This window comes from Paramormyrops kingsleyae, chromosome 6 (assembly GCF_048594095.1).
Source record: "Paramormyrops kingsleyae isolate MSU_618 chromosome 6, PKINGS_0.4, whole genome shotgun sequence".
NCBI classification, from domain to species: Eukaryota; Metazoa; Chordata; class Actinopteri; order Osteoglossiformes; family Mormyridae; genus Paramormyrops; species Paramormyrops kingsleyae.
Window position 1 is genome coordinate 18130838 of NC_132802.1, and position 21198 is coordinate 18152035.

General features: G+C 42.1%; 1 protein-coding gene across 1 annotated transcript in view; it reads right to left on the minus strand.

The window, feature by feature from the left end:
* Positions 1-1156: 1156 nt before the first annotated feature.
* Positions 1157-21198, minus strand: part of LOC111840331 (band 4.1-like protein 1) — a 47365-nt gene continuing 27323 nt past the window's right edge. The window contains exons 10-23 of the mRNA XM_023805034.2: positions 20480-20577; positions 19631-19806; positions 19073-19242; positions 17910-17945; positions 16648-16674; positions 15985-16116; positions 12736-12825; positions 6342-6647; positions 5794-6039; positions 5388-5447; positions 5185-5280; positions 4299-4379; positions 4093-4209; positions 1157-3687 (exon numbers count right to left, since the gene is read on the minus strand). Coding sequence (XP_023660802.2) covers positions 3682-3687; positions 4093-4209; positions 4299-4379; positions 5185-5280; positions 5388-5447; positions 5794-6039; positions 6342-6647; positions 12736-12825; positions 15985-16116; positions 16648-16674; positions 17910-17945; positions 19073-19242; positions 19631-19806; positions 20480-20577 — 1641 coding nt within the window. The 3' untranslated portion in view covers positions 1157-3681. The remainder of the gene's footprint in view (positions 3688-4092; positions 4210-4298; positions 4380-5184; positions 5281-5387; positions 5448-5793; positions 6040-6341; positions 6648-12735; positions 12826-15984; positions 16117-16647; positions 16675-17909; positions 17946-19072; positions 19243-19630; positions 19807-20479; positions 20578-21198) is intronic.

Below are 21198 nucleotides of genomic sequence, written 5' to 3' on the forward strand. Positions count from 1 at the left end.
GCTTAAACTTTTAGATGTGAATATTGTTAAACTTGTGTATGTCACATTTCTGCAGGATCAGTGCTGTGAATTGTGAACATCTGAATTTCATTTTGCCGTGTTGCGGATGTAAGGGTTCAAACAAAGACGCACTGTAATACTCACACCAAGTCGCAACGGAGGGGCATGGATACCTTGTCAGATTCAAAGGGCCCGACGCCATATTCGGGCCCCAAAATCTACTGAGAGGGACCCCCGCCACTAAGGGGACCTTAGGTGACATTTTGCCAGGGGGGCAGAATTTATGGCTACGCCTCTGGGCATAGTATTGTAATTTCCGTTATAAATGATTTGACAGCCCCAACCTAAAGTGTTCACGAATCAAAGAAGTTTAGAAGGCGGAGTCCTGGTCTGACAAAGTTGTTTGCCTTTTACTCCAATTTCCTTTTCAAGGAAACCGATGGACCAATTTCTTTGAAATTCCTGGAATTACCACAAGATGGCGATAGAAAGCAACATGTGAATTAAAAGCTTCCTATTACACAATCCTAGCCGGTCCTAAATCTGTCAATCATTTTCAGCAGCGCAATGGTTTGTGATTGTGCATTTCTGAGAGGTACGAAGTGTACATTTAAAATAAAGTTAACAGTAAAGCACCAAGAACGTGATAAAATGAAATGGAAAACATGTTCGTGCAAAAATACAAAATTTTGATACAATTAAAATGAAATTACATATTTAACTGCTGTGCCCTTCATCATTGCCTGCACTCAAGTTAAGTCACATTTTGTTGTGGTTCAGGCTGTGCACAGTGCATGGCAGTTATCACAGTCGATGGCACAGGTGCAGTATTTGTGAATTAAGCAGTGTCATGATGCTAGAGGTGATTATAGTTAGAGAACAGAAGCACAGTGATGATACTGCTAATTAACATGCAATAATGGCCAGCATTCCCACATTCTACATAAAAGCATAGACAAAAGTGGTGAGCATTCTCTATGATAGCAACAGATGTATTACGTGTATCTTAATCAAGACGACATTAACATAGCGTAAAAATACAATGACATTCTGTGATATTAAAAAACAGAAAATTTTAAAAATGGCATTGACAGTTTAATCCCACACACACCCCCAGGTCTTCACACAAATATGTAGGGAAAAAAAACACCATGAAGCATTATACTACATGTGACATTTATTAGTGTGTTTATTGAATGCAGATACAGTGTACAGCAAACACTCAGCATCAGGCGATGAGGGAATGCACTAAAGTAAGGATCAACTGAAAGGAGAGTGCTGGTAGGGGGGTAAGTGCAGCGGATGGTGAACGGGGCGGGGAGTTTCTGGGCAGTGGTGCGGACTCACTGGGTTCAGAGTGATGGGTCCTGCTCTCATCCCTCCCCAGGTTTATTCATTCCTATGTGGAATTTCATACTGAACACAGGGGTACTCTCTAAAAAACACCTGCATCCTAGTGATGTCCAACTGTAGAAAACCTGGCCCCTTTGTAACGGTGTGGGCTAGTCACACATGCACCCGTCGTCTGTCTTGGACACGGAGCAGTAATGCATACAGGAGGGTGGGATCTAACTAACAGCAGGCAGCGTTAATGGAAAAGGCGGAGGGCGTCATTTAGAATGCTCGGGGGGGGGGGGATCTCCACGCTCTTGTGCAGACAGCCCCACACGGCTCTACATACCCTGCCAAAGACAATCGGGATGCGGCATCACTGAGAATCCAGGCTGTCAAAAAACTGGAAGTACCTAACTTTCCTGTACCACTAGACACGTACCACTGAGCACCCAAAGTGCAGGTAAATTGGAATAGAAACAGGTTCTCTCTTACTGCAACATAAATTGTGCGTTCACAACTTACCAACTAGTGTCGTCACTGGGATAGTAAAGAAACAATCACGCTCGGGTTCAGTACTGAGCTTCATGAAAGCAGTTTTCTTGGTCTATACACACACACACACACACACATCTTCTAAAGACTCATGACAAGGACCCACGTATCACACTTCTTGAAGAGATTGTGGTCTCAGGTAACAAGAACATAATGGAGTAAAAACAGGGGATGTTTCCCATTTCAAAAAGACACTGCCACAGAGAGGAGCACATTTTTCTGTACTGTCTTTATAAGAGATCAAAGCTACAGACACTCACTTTGCTCTTCTCTGAGCTCTCAAACATGGACACCAGTAGTCAGTTTAAGGTCTTCTGGCTCAGTTTATGATACAGAGGCCTGCAGTTCCATATGACATCATCCATTGCTGCAGGCAACAGATGATACTATAATGGTGTCTCTAGGCTGATCAACCACAAGTGTTGTGCCCTGTGATAGTGACCTAAGGACACATTTTCCCACAGGAATTGATTCAAAGCTATACTAATGACTGAATGTTATACGGCACGCTACAGCTGAACGTATAAGGTCCTCAGATGCACTGAACAACATGCAGACACTGTTTCACACAGCTAATTCTCCCTAAATTATGAAAAGGACCTGTTCTAAACCCAACTTCATACTGTATATACAACTGGGAAATCCAAAATTTCGATTGAAATATAATTAAAAATATTGTCGCATCCAAAGAATACGTAATTCATAAAGTGTTTTGTTTTGAGGTCTGACTGCCAAAATTATAACTGTGTCATTGCTTGGAAAGGCTCCCAGATGGAGTGAAGCAAATGCCTGGATAAATGTGTTAGAAGCAAAGCTTTTGGTCAATGATGTTGGTATAAAAGCTCCATTAATAAAAACCTGTGCTGTTATTGCTTGATTATTTGCTATGACTCTGATGGTGCCCTTCGTAATCAGCTCTAAAACTGAGGCTGTAGTCGAGGTCTTCCTCAGCACATTTAGGTCGCCTTTCATGCACAATGACTGTATTTGACCTGTTAAAACGCATCAGTGTTCAACACGCAGGGTCTTGCTTTAGTCCTCTGATCTTGCACACTTATAAAAATTTGCCGTCAAATATTGTTTGAAGTTCATATTCTGACACAGATGACCAGACAGATATGTATTACCATTGTTTTGCCATTCCTGCTTCCTGATTGTGGAGAATGACATCATTATGGACGGAAGATATGGACGGATCTATGGATGCAGTTTAGAAGCAGTTTGGCCTATCACTCAGTGACTATGATTTTTTTTCTAACTACTGGCTGGATGCCATCTAGAACAGGAATACTCCTTAGGATCTGTTCTTGTTAATTATTTTACTGGATTTTATTTATTTATTTATTTATTTTTTTACTAAGCAGGGTCACCGTGCTGTGGTAATCTGGATGAACCAGGGGATGCAGTAGTGACTGTCTGCTTTAAAAGGGTTAGGAAGCAGGCAGGTTTCAGACAGACACAAGAGTATCAAAATGAGCAAACATGGAGCCATTTTTCGTGCGTGGGCAGGCAATGGGGTAAGAATGGGTTAAAACTGTAGGGCGACCACGTTTTAGGTACGGTTTAGGTATAAGACCGCTTTGGGGGTTTAGCTGTAGAGGGCAGACGTATTAATGGTGGAAATCATGATGAGGGTATGTAAGACATGGTTGTTTGAAGAGTGAGCAGATATCTAACAGGAGTGAGGGGACGACTAAGAGAATGGTTGTCAGGTGTTTCGGGCATGCAGGGCCCAAAGGCTCAACTCGCATCCTGTCCCCATTGAAGGTGCTCACGGCCGCCATCTATCAGTCTTCAGGACTATAAGAGAAGAGCACACACAGGGTCAGAGGTCACACACAGTGGTGTCTCACGAGGTTCAGACTCATACCCTTTTCTCATTCAGCCTTGGATTTTGCACAGGCAAACACATTTTATACTTTTTATACATCCCATACTTTTGCATTCCACATTCACGCATACTTGAGAGTTTGAATGAAGTGCACATTTACTATGAATTGTTTATTTTTATTCTTGTTTTTGTGATACATTTTTAACACCCCATGACCCTGTGATTATGCATGCCATTTCTGTCCCACTCATAAATATCTAGAGCAGACTTTAGGTATTATTCACACAGATTCAAACTTCATGTTTAATTTAATATAGTGCTTTTCACAGGTCATCTACTGCCATCTACTGGAAAGAGTAGGAAGCACACACTACCTCAGTTCTTCTGTGTTTCTCCTGAGAGGAAGTTTCAGTTTCCCTGACAACTACTGCCTTGGTTACCAGCATATCAGGATGCTGCTGTCTGGCCTCTTGTATCGCCATGGCTAAAGCCTACGGAGAATGTTAAGGCAATGCCATGAACCACCAATCAGGATGGTCAACAGTAATGTACTATCAGTTACAGATTTGTGCTGGCCCACCTGATCCTGGTCCACATCTTCGTCTCCGGTGATGATTATCCTCTTCTCGATTCTTGTCTCGGAATAACCCCCTTTCACAGTCTACGACACACAGAGTACTGGTGAGAACTGAATCCATGAGTACAAGCAGACAATGGGAGTGTGTGCAGATTGAAAGGTCATTAGTTCAAATCCCGATGCCATCAAAGTGATGTGAATGTTGGTCCCTTTAGATCTCAGTTGCTCTAGTGGCACTGGACACTGGCGGACCCTAGACACTCTGTGGAGCCCATGCCAGGATATGGGCTAAACCAGCCAGTTTACTTCCTCAGTGGACTGAAAAAAATATTTCTACTTTATTCTAAAAGGTCACACACAATGTAGACACAACAGCAGCTGCTGTGCAGCAGTAAAGGTAATTTAGGCACAAACATTAATGCACAAATGTAGGACATCATCATTCAAAACTTTATTTCATTTGATTCCATTAGAAATGCATTTTGTCTTATTTGTCAACATAAAAACATACATACAGGAAAGTAATTCAAATTAACCAAATAATATGAGACTACACATTATAAGATTATTAATATATATATTTTAATTATTTAACTTTATTTTACTATCTAATTATCATTGTCTATTTATTATTATAATAATCCTTGACTTTACCTAAATATATCTGTAGCTAGGTCATTAATACCTTATGAAACTATTGGTGTTATTTGGTCTTTAATTGTACATTACGCAAAATGTTTCCTCTGAGACTTAAAAGAGTCAACTTTTGCCTCTCTCTAAAAAGGCTTTTTTTCCCTCAGGGTCAGCAATTCCGAAACACATAAAATGGTCATAAATAAGCTTCATAAATCTCAATGCCCAAGTCTGATGGAAAGATAAGTCTGGTTACCTTGGTAACTTGTGTTGTAGTTGCCGAGGCAACATTTTCTGAGGTGACAATCATTGGAGACCCAAAAGCTTCTCTCCCGAGGGTGACGGTCTTTACCTGTGGTAAGGATAGGTGTAGAACAAAAAATAAATAAGAAATCATGAAATGCAAAAAGGTGCTACACAGAACTGATCCAGGCATTTTCCAGCAAGGGTAATGCTTACAGGCAGGAAGCTTTCAGCCATAGAGGGTAGAGCGTCCTCTAGATAGCTCACACTGTAACTCTGCAGTCGACAAAGAAACAGTGATATGCTCCATCGTGAAACTCCCTGCCTAAGTACAAACTAACGTACCATTCTCATGATAATTCCAGTTTCTTAAACTCTACAATATGCTGCAAAGTCATAAGATATAACAAAATATTTTCCAAGTTACTCTATACATCAGTTTTCATTCGACAACGATGCAAAAAGTCATGAAACATGTTCAGATGTACAGGTTTTGTGAAAAGCCATGAAAGGAAGGTCATCCAGCTCAAATGTCGCTCGAAGTGTCCAAAAGCTACTTCATCATAAATGTAAATGACCCCTGTAAGAGAAGGAATGTTAGCAGAGGTAATTAGACCTGTACCTGATCTGACATTTCCAAGATGGTGGTGGTGACCTCTGTCCCATTGGGTTGCGTCTCCATCTTGAACCCTGTCTTCTTCAAGGCCTGGGTGGCCACGACGTCGCTGGGCTCTCTTCTCAGCACTCTGCTACTGGCTGCTTGGCCTGGATCTTTCCTTTGTAAATGGACAGTGATGACATCGCTGGACTCTGTCCTCGTCAATGGGGCTGGACTTATCCTACTAGGCTCTTTACAGGCCATTGATGGCTGCGGGGGACAAAAAAAACTCCAGGTAAGAGACTAAAAACAGATATGCTAATTATGTGGGTGATTCTACCTCACAGTCAGTGCCTTAATCATTGCCCCTCAGTGTCTATTTGGCTTAACATGCAAACTTCATGAAGATATCCTCTAAATGTAACGCTTGGTGGGTACAGCGTTTATTTACCTATAATTCTCTGTAGTACCAAGAAATATTGTCTTTAGTAACTTGCTGCACCATTCACTGGTGCAAATCCCCAGCACGACCAAATGTGCGTGCATGTAGGTTTACATATCATGCCATCTACCTCAGGTAGCAGCCAGTCTTCGGGTAAAATGTCCTCGACGGGGCCATGGTCACGTGCGTCACGGCACGGCTCAAGGAAGTAGTCCTGCTCCCCGAGTTCGGTCATCCCCCGGGAGAACTCCTCCACGCCTGTCTGGAAGTCCGTGAGCACGGTGAAGTCCACCTCAGCCTCCAGGCTGGACGTAGAGCTGACGGTGATGCTGGAGCACTTGCGCTCGATGCCCAGGTGGCTCTCCCTCAGGTAGGAGGCTTCAGGCTCCTGATCATCTTCCAGCATGGGATCAAGCTCCCTTTCCCATACATCTCTCTGTCAGGAGAGATAAGCAAAGCAAACCGCAGGTAAGAGTGCAGGCCTTTCGCCCTGCAGAAAGGTCTGAACGGAAATGACATCAAACTGGCCACTCACAGACTCGTCTCACAGAAGCATTAAGAAATAAACTTTCAATATAATAAACAGTGTAGAAAAAGTTTGAATGTATGACTTGTGTACTTCTTTAGCAGCAGAAATAAAACTAACAAGGTATAATTAAATTCTGCCAAACCAGATATAAAGATAAATGAGCAGTGTTTTTTTTACTGGAGTACAAGTATCCAGTGTCACTATCTATCTATTTACGATCCATTTGTTTAAATCAATTATATACATTGATCTGTACAAACAATGCTTAAGATGGAGTGAGAGGTTGCTTTACTATGAAGCTGTCATTTCTAATGCATTATTGATACCTTCATAATGCATTACAATGCATCTATAATGCATTATTAAGGTCGATCTAAGAATGAATAAAACATAATAGCATCTTCTATTGATGGTCTTAAGGCATTATACTGTTATCAAACAGAAACTATAGCTACATTCATTTACCCCTTTCAGGGCATTTAATTAAAAGGCTCTCAATGAGTGCTCTTGACACAAACAATTAAATGAACTAAGGTTACTGTTGGGCAGCTATACAGTCAGTTGTCAATGTGTTTTTTAAATGTAGAAATAGTTCATATCATCATTATAGCAGAGCACAAATCACTGGACTGCACTGGCCTCCAAACGACCCGTTGTATGTGTCTGTGTGTCCTGCGATGGACTGTAACCCCATACGGGGTGCTCCCCTCCCGTGCCCTATGCTGCCTGACAGCAACCCTGTAGCATATAGAAGATGGATGGATGGTTGGACACGTGGATGGAAGGGCGGACAGATGGATGGATGCCTGGATGGACAGATGGATGGATGGATGGATGGATGATGGATGGATGATAACTACTCTTTTAGAGAAAACCTGGCTGATTTGGCATTACGCCTTAAAAATTACGACACGAATATTGGCAGTAATGTTTATTAACAACCAAAGAATGTTAACAAATATTATACACTGGACAATGAAATAACTAACTGGAGTAACTGGAACAAAGTTCTGCAAATTGGAAGTGTTTCTACAAGTCTGGCCAGCAGTGTACAGACATAATTTGGGGAATTCTGAAAATATATGTAGGGCACACCACTTACTTGGAGTGAAATGTCAACAGCAAAAGAAACATTTCCCCCTCTGTCAAAATTACTGAAGAAATACTGGAAATGACTTCAACCTACTTTGGTTTCAATACTAATTATATCCTAATGATATACCTAGCTTTCCTCATCATTACTATTGTCTGATAAAAGTAGGCATTGTATAGCTAAGACCTGGAATGATGCTCTATCATTATCTAAAGTAACAGAATACTAAAATATGGTATTTTTGTAGTCATACTTTCACCTATTTCTGGGCCAGTGAATGGGCACTGACGTTGCCAATGGATGTCATTTATTTTACATTTTATTTTAGCAGGTGTATTTATCCAAAGCGACGCAAAGACAGGCCCTGGGACAGCTGGGGGTTACAGGCCTCGCTAATGAGCCCAGCAGTGAAATCACTCTGCCAAACCCAGGATCTGACCCAGTTGATCACAGGCACAGCCTCCTAAGCTACTGATCCATACTCCGCCCTCACGGAGCACGCCGTCCAAGACAAAGAGGAATTAGCTTGATTACGCCTCTAGTGGTACTCACACCCTCTGTAGCACCAGCACAGAACAGTTACGCGATGTGGGGCAGCAGTTTATGAGGGGGTGTCGACTCGAATGGTGGGCACTACGCTGTCATGGTGTGGGGGCAGGGGAAGGCCAACAAGGGGGCTGTAATGTTAGCACGGTGTGACTGAAACTTAAAAAAAAACATTGTGAATGGAGTGGCTAGAAGAAGAAGAAGAAGAAGAGAGGACGCCGCACGGTCCAGGACCGGCCCTGGCCTATTTATACAGGTACAGACACTGGGCAGAGGCGACCTAATGGTTAGAGAGGTGCACTCGTACTTGAAAGATTGCTGGTTTGCATCCCTGACCAGCAAGGTACTGCTGAGGTACCCTGAGCAAGGTACCGCCCCCACACACTGCTCCCTGGGTGCTGAATTAGCTGCCCCCCCCCACCCTGCTATGTCACGATGTCACACATGGGTTACATCCAGGGGACACATTTTGTTGTTGTGTGCTGTGGTGTGTCAGCAATGACTAATCAACTTTTGAACACTTTGCTAAAAAAGAAAAAAATCAGACCTGACTTAAATTACAAAAGCAGTGTATCCCTTTGGGCATAATCTATGATCATTTGTGAATGTTTGGCATATAGACAGGGAGGAACAGGCAGCAAACGTATATGCCATCTTCTGGGGAGCATCACAGAACATGCTAGGAGAGGGTAAACATTCAGGTAACACCAGGTGAAAAGCCAGGGCTGGCCACCAAAGCTACTATGGCAGGACGGAAAGCCGGCAATTTAGGGGCATAGAGCAAAACCAAGGACCTGCTGTCCAGGATAAAAGAGCCGAGTGGAGGAAACTAGCCATGGGAAATGCTAAATGCTCTCTGTGAAAAACATCAATCAATTAATCATTCAAAGCAACCTAGAAAATTATACTCAGGGCCTTTGTTTCCTGGCCCAGAAAACATATTCCTGGTGAAGCTCCATAAACACATCAGATAAAACAACATCGTTCCCTGTGGTTAGATACACAAAGACCCATCAGGAAGCGAAAGCATCAACTTTTGAAACACTCAAATGAAACAGAAATAGAGCACCAGAAATTTAATAGGCTCAATTAATTATACTGTAACAACCATGTGTGTCCCTTGAAGATATCAGAGATTTAAGCATCTTATGGGTGTCTTTGGATGTTATACCCCGTCATTAACATAGGTGCTATTTGGGATTCTTTGAGAATAAAAATTGTGTATATATTTAGATTTAGTCACTTTCTGAAGACTTCCCTCTAATTACAAGCTCATGGAGACCAATCCATGGCAACAAATGTAGGCACCTATTCATCAGCAAAATATTCACCAAAAATGTCAATCACAAAATAACACAATCTGAAAAAGCTTCCCTGAATTCTGGGTCCAAAAGTCTGTTGGATTAGAGCACTCACAGCGGCTGAGTCTACAGTATCATACAAAATGTTCAATACGATAATGTTGGCTTTGTCCTTACAGCTGAATTACAAGCATTTCTGTCTGCATGTATATCACTCACTGGCAGAAGCTTTAGCTCTTGTAAACAAATATACTCCACATCTATTTGGACACATTGTTCCTCATAAAAATGCAAATCACATTATAATGAGAATGAATAACATTATGAGTCATATCTACTTACACGGGGCTACAGAAATAGTAATCCCTAGCAAGTGAATAAGCACAGATGTTTCCTGAGCAACCCAAGTTTCAGCTCTAATGTACCACAAATTCATACTTACCAGCTCTAGAACTTAAGAAAGTATCTCTGCTAATGAATTTTTAAATATTAATTTTAATCGGTTCATTACATACTGTCTTAAAGATTGTGGAAAAGAAGTTGACAGTGACCAACCAAATTTCTTTATCTATTATGTTTTGGGCATTATTGTATTACAATACACATCATTCCACAGAAATCCCCATCAACCAGTAATAATGGCAAGAAGCAAAAGCCTTTGTTCCTTACAACAACCCTCAAAACCAACGAGAGAAAGTCCTCCAGAAGAAGGTGTTAAGGTGTTGGAAGGAAATACTGAGTTCAGGCCTGGGAGGGGTATTGATGCCAGACAAAGCATGGAAAGGAAACGTTGCTGGTGCACGAACAGCCACTGCTTCCCACCAGGAGAATGCAGAGATGGGCACCAAGGCAAGCGAGGAAAGACAGGAGGCAAGGGAAGAATGGGTCAGGAACTGAGGTTCCATAATGCATAGATGAGGAACCAGCTGACAGTGATACTGTAGCTTCAGGTAATGAGACAGATAGTGAAGCATAACCTCTACCCTGCCTTAAACACAGGCACAGGAAGATCATGCGATGCTTTGACTCCAGTGATTGAGAGGTAGATGCCAGACAAGAGTTACCACAGATTTCTTCTTAGCTACCTCCTGGTTGGGATCCTTGATGGTTCCAAGCATCAGGCCAGAGTCCCTGGTCTCCTGGTGATTGGTGGGGAGGCTTGAATGAGAGCATTTTTGTGCAGCTGAATTCACTGAATCAAAATATTGGGTTTCTGATGGAGCCGGGCATGCGTGAGCAGGCTGTCTGCTCCACTGTTCATCCAACGCTGCAGCAAACTCGCTACCGATCTGGGCGGGAGCTGTGGAGAGTACTTGTAGCTTTGCCACGTCTTTGCCAACTTCCCTGCCCAAAGAATACTTTGATCTCTCCGGCTTGCGGGGAGCAATTTTTGGTATGTGGGTATTTCCTTTTACTCCGTCATCGGACCATCTTTCCATTGTATCTAATTTAACTACTCCCAGTCTCCTTGTCAGTTCCTCAGCAAATTCTTTCTCTTTTTTGCCTGACTTTGAGTCTTTATGCTCACCTGATATTTGGCTGACCGTTAACTGCCGCACACTAGGGAAGTTTGATTGAATCTCTGAGTTCTCAGGCACTTCCTGTTTGGCGGAATGTCTTGTTGCCATGCCTAAGATGTCAGCTTTTTGCATCTTCCCTAATACTTCTCCTGCACCAGTTTCAGGGCTTATGCCAGAAAATGCTTCCTTTCCGCCAGTATTGCTGTTCCTCTGGCGTATTCCAGATTCCTCCACCATACAAGAGTGTCGCATCTTTTCTAAAGATGGAATCTCTCTCATTGTTTCTGAGACTTGAGCCTTTTCTACTCTATATGTAACTTGTTGATTGTCAGTGCCCCTGTCCATCAAACCTTCAGAAGAAGCTCTGCTATCAGTTCTTTGCTCAGTGGGCCTCATCACAGAGATCGCAGCATTCTTCTTTTGCAACAGACTCTCCCCACATACAATTTTTTTATCTGGAATATTTAACATTTCGTTTCCAGGCCCAAATGGGTTTTTTTCTGCCCCACTTTGTGTGACTTTGCAGGAGACAGTTTGTAGGTCCAATCCATCTAACACTTCTTCGCCACCAGTACACTCCATGGTTTGGCTGTAGGAAAACACTGTTCCCTCACCCATATTGAATCCCTGTAATCTATTCTTACTGAAAAGGAAGTGTTCCTGCTGGCCAGACATTATTCCTGCTTGTGGCATTTTATTCTCATTATTGGCCTTGTGGTCCACAGCCAGAAGTTTGTTTTCTTGTCTTCTGCTGCTTTTTACACCTACACTTGGGCACAGAAGTTCTTTCACCCCTATCAGGTCAACATTACAGAAACTACCCTCAAGATCGCTGGCAGTGGCTCCCGCAGAACTCTCGGCTGCTGAGATTATTTCCTGATGATCTTCATTCCCAAACACTGCAGTACGTATTGGTTTGGTCACCACTTTTCCATCCTCCTTCAGTTTTCGTTTTTGTACTTGGACATCGGCATACGAGGAAGTCGGCGAGCTGAAAGACTTTTTTTCCTCTCGGGAATCAACAGGCAGATCCTGCTGACCGAGGTTGTGTTTTTCAACCCAGACCCCCTCCTCAGAGGCCTACAGGTTGATATACATTGGACACTGTTAAGAACCTGATTTTTACAGGTCAGTCTAGCTACACAAATCGTTTAGTGTCACCTGTTTTCTTTCTTCATAAATATGTAACAGGATACGAAACAGCATGTTGACTAATTTACTGTATTTTTCTCACCAGCCATTAAGCTGGAATTTCTCAAGCAACCAAGAATGTGATTTTATTTAATTTTGGAAAACAAAATTGCCATAATGCCTTTAATAAATAATACTGGTCAAACTCAAGATAACAGGGTTGTAAAGAACAATAATATTTCAACAGTCAAATATTTTCTTATAAAAACTGCAGTGGGGGCTGATTTTAGTGATAAAGATTGCAACAGATCCTCCACTGTCAGGTTTACAGTGATAATTAGCCTGAAGATTTAGCACATTTCCACTAAACAAAACACGGAGCGAATAAAAAGAAACAAAGGAACCTGAGGTGATTCCATGAGATTCTTCTGCGCTGAGCCCTCCAGGCTGACATCGTCTCTGGGTTCCTCCCGCCCGCCGTGTCCTGCTAAAACCTATGAGGAGGTTTTGGTTACGTTGGGATAGGAGCAGGGTAAGGATAGAGATAAAACCAGAGCAACAGACAAAGAGCTCTGTTACACATCATTACACAAGACTAAGACAGATGAGTTTGTCACAGTGCTAATGGCTCAGCTTTGTAAACCACCACATTATCTGATTGCATAAAACATCTAACCAGTTTTTTTTTTTTAAATAGTTTTTGAAAATAGTTTTATGTGCTGCAGGATATCTCTTTTTACTTGTTGTTAACTGTTAATCTTCTCATTCCCTTTAAAAATAAAAATCTAGTGCAATTATTGACAGATCAAAAAACAACAAATTTAAATATTAAGTTTAATTTTCTTTGTGGTACCCCTGCAAATTACCTGCTGCTGAATCACAACCCTACCCTAGAAATCCAGTCAACAAGAAGGTGTCCCTCTAGACTAGCACAGCATGACAATGACCAGTGATTGGCCCAGACGGAGCTTACTGGGTTCATCAGAGGTGATGAGTTCCTGACCTATTGTTTTGTGGTTCTTTTCAACCTTTTCAGACATTTAATTTTTTCTGTTTTGTTCCCTAGTACTTCTGTCCCGTACTTTGTGACAATTCACTTGCAAAAAATCTGCTGTAGCATATAAAATATGCTCTGCAAGCCCAGGGACACAAACACACAAAAAAAATTATGTTTCAAAACACCCAAGGACAGGAGGCAAGACAATGACACGGCTGGTGAGTTCATTAACTTATTTTGCTTTGCATTGCAGAAGCAAGTTTATTGCCTCATGCTGCTTAGTGACTGCAAATTCATGGTAACCTAAATAAATATGGCTCCCATAAGCTCACAGAATGTTTAATGCACAGCATGATATGCAGGTTCACAGATGAACCTGACTGTGGTTTATGACTGGGAGCTCTCAGCATGAGATAACTGGCAACACCTGCCTCAGGGGGATCAGACCAAGTATTTTGTTTGGAATTTCATCTTACCACAGTATTGCTGCATTCAGGAATGCAAAGATTTTACACTACGGGTCTTGTTATGCAAAACAAACTATCGAGCCTCAAAACAGAAGATTTTTGGCATAGGTTGCGCCCTTGTCTACATTAATTCATTAAAATTTAATTTAACATTAACATATATGCAAATGAACAGTCACAATAAAGTCATAAATCAAGTCATAAATATTCTATAAAAAGTTACTGATATCTTGGTGGATGGCTAGAAGAACATTTGTTTTGGGAAAGTATTGTATGTGTGTGTGTGTGTCTATATACAGTATATATATTTAGACACACAAGTATATATACTACACTATAGGTCATTATACATTAGTATATATTTTTCTTTTTATATCTCTTTTGCATTTTTATTAATGTAGCTGTATATGTATTATACACACAGAAAACTTTTGGACACAGCTCGTTAATCTGGTTAATATGCAACCTTACTTTTTTCACTGTCAACAAAAGCTGAAACTGAACGATACACAATAGTGATACAGGCTGTTGGCCGCTGTAGCTGCTGAGCCGCTAGTTCAGTATCTGCTACACCACCCACCTTGGTGTCATCTGCAAATTTCACCAGTTTACTGTATATATTGGTGTCTATATCATTTATGTAAATTAGGAACAATAGTGGTCCTAAAATTGGGGTACCGCAGGGTTCAATAGGATGTTGGGGTATATCTCCAGGTGTGTGGAGTTTAAATCAAGGGAGGTAATGCTAAGATTATACAATTCCTTGGTGAGACCTCACCTAGAATATAGTGTGCAGGTTTGGTCACCATATCTTAAAAAGGACATTGCGGCCTTAGAAAAGGTGCAGCGTAGGGCCACAAGAATGATTCCTGGTCTTAGAGGAATGTCATACAAGGAAAGGTTAGTTGAGCTAAATCTGTTCAGCCTCAAGCAAAGGAGACTGAGGGGGGACATGATCCAGGTCTATAAGATTCTAACAGGTTTAGATGCTGTTCAACCAAATAGTTACTTCAGCATTAGTTCAAATACAAGAACTCGTGGCCATAGGTGGAAATTAGCGGGAGAACATTTCAAACTGGATTTAAGGAAGCACTTCTTTACACAGCGTGTAGTCAGAGTATGGAATAGTCTTCCTGATAACGTAGTGCAAGCTGAATCCTTGGGTTCCTTTAAATCAGAGCTAGATACTCTGAACAACTCTGAGCTATTAGTTAAGTTCTCCCCAAGCAAGCGCGATGGGCCGAATGGCCTCCTCTCGTTTGTATAGTTCTTATGTTCTTATGTTAATGAAAAACGCATTTCATACAGAGTTTTTGTGAAATGTGGCTTGGAAAAAAAAGCATACATTTTAAAAACAGAACCTTGTATTAATTAAGCTGAACAGGAGTTTTTTTTACTATCAATGCATACATCCCAATGAGTTAAATATATGGAATAAATAAAAAAGAATAAATGTTTATTTATAGTCTACAAAAAAGTCATTTATGTAAATTACACACCTTCCTTAAAACTGCCAGCAAAATTATCGCAATGGATAATTAATGTAAATTAATTGAATTTAAGATGTTCATGCTGCGACTTTGCTGGAAACATGTAGTAGGAGACTGTTCCAATATTTATACAGAGGTATTGTAATTTTTGATTAAGAGTCATAAACGACTTATTTGTATGCATCCATTCTGTCTTGAACTCGTAAACAGCCTGGACCGGATGGGGATTTGGATTTCATATTAGTGTCATCAGCTAGTGTAAGCGGCATTCTTAGTGATTATGACTAGCTACTGCTACGCTATTCAGGCAGTTCTGTATAACTCAGCTCTGCTCTCACAAGGTCTCACATTAGACTTCTATTGTTTTGCTAACAATAGAACAATACGTAATGTTTGTCTTGTTACATTAATACATAATATTTGGAGCATCTGTCCAATGCTACAAACAGCACATATTAATATAGAACTGCCAGATCCACCATCTTACAAAAAACAATTGTCTCAGCATAAACAGCGGAGAGTGTTTTCTATGCAACTACAAACCATTTAAATTTTTATACAGCAAATGACGATGTTGAGATAATGTATCAATACTGGCAGGAATATGTCTAGTTAAACAGAGACATGCCTTAGCGATTCATCCCCGCTGAAACGGCGAGGCGGTGCGTTGGCGGGGGACGGGCTGTGGCCCTCACTCACCACCATGCTGTCCGGGGGGGCCCCAGCAGACAGACGCTTCTCCCTCTGCACCAGCTTACTGTTCAGTGCCCTCTTCAGCTCATTGATGCTGGCCTGGTGCTTTAGTAGGACTTCCTCAGACTTATGGAGGAACTGGGGAGGAGGTATTAAAAGCACATGGATATGGTAGCTATGCTTGCTCGTTAACGCTACCCATACATTACTCGAGTAAGAGAGACGTAAATCCTGAATATAACAGAAACACAGCAGCAGGATCCGATCCAAAATGATTACATTGGGCCTGCATGTCCCTTTTCATCCCATTATGTCATTTACTTTTACTCTCTCCTCGCTGATCTGCTTGCTGATCCTGAATGTTTGGCGGATTAGAAATCAGCATGTTCTGATTTCCGGCATGAAAAGAACAGACGCTGCACTGATCTAATTATGCTGCAAAGATATAATCTTCAGTAAGATCCCAGAAGGGCTTAAAGTGGTGGGAGACGCTCTGCAAAAATCTTATCAAGTGTTTTCCCCCATTCCCCCTGTTTTCCATTTCCACCGTGTCATAACAGTATTCGCGATATACATCAGGGTTAGGGCAAAAACTGCTCTGTGAGAAGCTGTGTGCACCGTCTGTCCCTCCCCCTGCTGGACAGCAGGGGCAATGCAGGAGAGCAGTACCTCTGGTTTGTGACGTGGGGTTGTCTCCTGGTCCAGAAAGGGAGGGCCGGGCGAAAAGGTGGCCAAAGTGGGACGAGGACAGCAGCAAGGTTAGGATGCCGGAGGGGTCACGGGGAAAGAGAAAAGGGAAGTGAGAGAGTGATAACAACACTGGCACATGAACTGACTATAATCCCAGAGGACACACTCCACCCACTTGCTTAAAATGAAAACCTTTTAAAGAATCTATTGATTCCAATATGTAGCCTGTTTCACTTAAATGTCAATCAGGGAACATAATTACTTCTCTTAATGTGATGAAGAAGAAAGGGTTAATGGAAGCAAGGAATAACCTTCCCTTCAACCTTCAATCTACTGAATGCAATATGACTAAGAAAAAGATATTTATTCATCTAATTTCTCCCACCAACTGTAGTGACAGCTTGCATTTGCTCACAAGCAAAACTAATGTGGCAAGACATGACAAAATATTGACAGAGCTATCTGCTTAATGGCCGTGTGGACTTACGGCCAGCTCTCCGATCAGTCGGTGCTGTACTCTGTACGAGAACTTCGGTCATGGAAATGGCAGCTCAACGTCTCAGCGTCAAGCATTTCACCCTTTATCACTCTCAGTGTCGTTCCCACAGTCACTCAGTGTTCACTACACTATAGTGTTCACCACCTCCAAGGCTACATATTTTGTCTATAAACCCGTACTTTATTGTGCACCCCATAGTACAAGATGTCGGCGACTTTAATTTTTTTGGTACATAATTTTTATAATTTTTGCTGATTGTATTTTTATGTTTCATAATAAGTTAGAATTATGCAAACTAAAATGAAGTTATCAAATTGGAATTTCCTTAAGAAATTTTCTTTATTCAGAATGAAAAAAACGACTACCTGTATTACCTGTATTTACAGTATGCAAGCCTCGGTAATGTGTATTAGAGCTGATTTCCTCATGACTGTTTATTATGGGATACGGCACAATACTGAAATACTGGTAAGAGGCACCTCCTCGCTTATTGACCAATTCGCTTAACATCCTAGTCGTAGGAACGGAAGTGAGGAGAGTCTGTGTTCAGCACATCTACTCTGAAACATACAGCAACATCACGGGATGTTTGCATGGAGAAAAAAACACACCACAGAATGTTCACTGCAATTCCACACGTCTGCTTACAGTCGGCTGACTGACCACTGACTGAGATAAAATGAAACAAAAGACGGACAATGGCACACAAACAATCAGGCCACACCGCACCACAACAAAATACCTCCTGTTTAGCGTCAGTGGGAGTGTCTGTGTTGTCCTTCGGGCAGCAAGGGGTTAAAAGGGAAGGCCGTTAGTGATGGACTCATGTCAAGGTTCGGCGCAATCTGGGCTAAACAATACAGCAATAGGGGGCAAGAAATATGTGGATGGCTCTGAGAAGCACACTGTGATACCGCCACTCCTGCATGACTGTTTAGATTAGAATCCTCTTCCTGGGGAATCCTGAGAGGTACCTTAATACTGCATTTAAGGCAGGCACTTCACTTCTTGCTGTTTCCAAATTCATTGTAACTATAAGGTACAATTCTCTGGGAGGAGATCTGTTATTTATGGGAAAACTGGATTATTCACACAGTGGGGAATTTAATATAACAAAAATCCTGAGTTCATGTCCTTATCATAGAATTTCCCTGTGAGAATAGGGGGAAGTCGCTGGCCCTCTCAGTAGGTTCAGGGTCAGGAGGCGGATATTACGGTCAGCACTGTGCTGCACCTGTCCCTAGATCCCCCTGTTTGGTATAAATAGGAGTGTTCTGGCTTTTTTTGTTACATCAAATAGACCTCAGATTTGTACACTCATTTGCTGAAATACTGCATAACCATATATTTAGTTACTCACCAAAACAAAAGCGGTGTTTGCTTATACTGTGTACTGGATTTTATTATTCCCAGCACCTGCTCTGCCCCTAAAAAGGGGACGATCTGGATAAAGCTACCACCTCTGTGACACAACCCCCGCTGTGGCTTTGACAAAGTTGCTGATGTAAAATTTGATCACAGTGAAAATGATTATGCTACAATTTTATCTCAGTTATAATTAGTCCACTTTTGCATGGCAAGAGAGCAGGCTCCTGGGGCAGACAAGGCAGAGTCCATCGGCCACAAAATGCTTCTCTTTGTTTTTCATTTTTTTTGGCTCTGGAATGTGTAAATGGACACACACATGTCAATACGAACTGGAATTTGCTTGGAATAAAAGTAAGAAAGAATGGAAGGTGATGGAAGAGGCATTGATTAGTATGATTAGTGAATGCGAGGGTTTTGCAATACTGCAGTCAAAAATAATCAGTATTACTGTACATTATTACAAAAAGATTTTGCAGGGGGAAACCAAAAACTAAATGCACAGGGATTTATACCCGTCTTAATGATGTTCCAAGCTACCTTCAGCTCCTTGGTCTTAGGAGGTGTGATGGCCATCTCCTGGTCCTGATCCAGGTCTTGCTCTTGGGTCTGCTCTAACTCTTGGTTCAGGTCATCCACGGACAGGTTGTATGTACGGTCACTAGAGCTGCGCTGGGACACTCCGTCCTGGTTCTCACCTAAGGCAGAAGCTAGAGGGGGACACACGTGCTATGCTGAGGAGGGGTAAGCCAGATGGCAGAGAGTCTCAACTGTGGCTGGACAGAGGAGTTACGGGTGTGGACTCAAAATGTAACGGTCGGCGGCTCAGGAGAAGCCCTGCTGTAGTACTGATGAGCACTGCCCTCAGCCTGAATAGCACAAATACAATATCCAGTAATACATGTCAATACGAACTGGAATTTGCTTGGAATAAAAACGTCAGTCAAGCAAGTAGACGTACTATCATGTAGCGGACACAGAAGAGATAGGGCCGGCGATTGCTGACAGAAGAAGTTTAAGGACTTGCACATCAGAAAAAAATGTTTTCTTGGTTAATCCATTAGAGAGGTTGTGACAATGTCCCATTCAGTTACTCACCCCCGTCCAAGCTGCGACACAGCAGGTACCTCTTGCTGGTGGACCGATCAAAGTGGGGGGCAGGCCGGTCAATTAGCGCACTGGCTTGACGGGTCTGCGCCTGTGTGCGTCCACTGTACCGAAACTTGGACCCAACCACAAGGAAGCCTTTGGGGGGGGGTTCAGGAGACACCAACCTAGAGAGGGGGAATTTTGCTGTATCAACAACTGTATTGTAATCAGTACCATAAACAGGTAACAGGTGTATTTTAGCGTTTTCCCGACTTGTCGGAGTGACAAGATATTTCATAATGAATTCATCGCACGCACATCACCTCACGCGGAATCTGTGACACCGACTTGCTCGGCATGCTCTCTGATCTTTCAGCTAAAAGGTAATTTGCTGCATTTGTTTAGTGGGGCTGATTACTGCTGACAACCCATGCCAGCATTACAAAAATGACATTAGTTTTATGATGCAAACACAGAGGCTGGCAGAGCACGTGCATACAAACATACAAACGTGGAAAAACCCTGTGGATATTTACATACCCATCCCAGTGTTAAAGAACACTGCAAGGTACAAGGCCATGGGAGAAAGACACAAGGAGGTATCAAGAGGAAACGAAGGCTGAAAATTTAAGCCGCTCCAGTGAACAAAATCACGGAGAAAAGAAAAGGGATTTTTCTTCCAATGACCTCCAAGCCGTCATGGGGGGAGTCCCATGATCCGTGACTCAGCACAGAGGGTGGCGTGTGCAGCAGTGCGTGTGGTCAGTGCAAAGAACTGTGCAGTGCTGTGTCTACCAGCACAGCTGAGGCAGCAGCAAGCAACGCATGGCTGTGCACTGGGCGGAGGAGGGTCCCCACCTGAAAAAGGTGTGATGCTCAATGCAGACTTTCCACAGTCGCTTGGAAGCTCTGTGATTGGGAAGCTTGAAGCCGATGGTGCTCTCAAACTGCTCGTACTGCCGGCATGAGAAAAGCACATGAACATAAATCAGCACCATATGGTAGGACACAGATGTACACAGGAGGGTAAAAAAATCCTGGCTGATTCAGAATCCTTTAACTGAGCTAAACTACCAATGCACCTTTGTTACAGCATCAACAACACAGCAAACGAAACAGTAATAGCACAGTTAATTAATAACACAAGTACATTTGCTTGCATTCAGAATGTGCCAAAATCACACCACCTCTGATTTATACAAAGAAAAACAAGCCTAACGACAGTGGAAACCAGGGTGCATTTAGACTATGAGGGTGCCTTCAATGAAAGTTTTCATTATGAATTTAAAAAATACATTTTATTTAAACATGCATTCAAAGCATTAAAGACAGCTAGAAGCAGTATGGCCATTGATTAAAGCGAAATGTCAGTGCCACTGGGCCTTATTCCAGACTGCAAGACTCCAGGGTGTCTGACAGATAATAGAAATCACAACTCAGAGATAGAGAATGTTCCCTAAGGTCTGCTGCCCTCAAAGCATATCTGCTCAAGGTGAGAAAATATACTTCCTTCAAAGAGGAATTTTTCAAATGCTATTCTGGCTACTAGTCAATTCAAACGTACACCATGGTCCCAT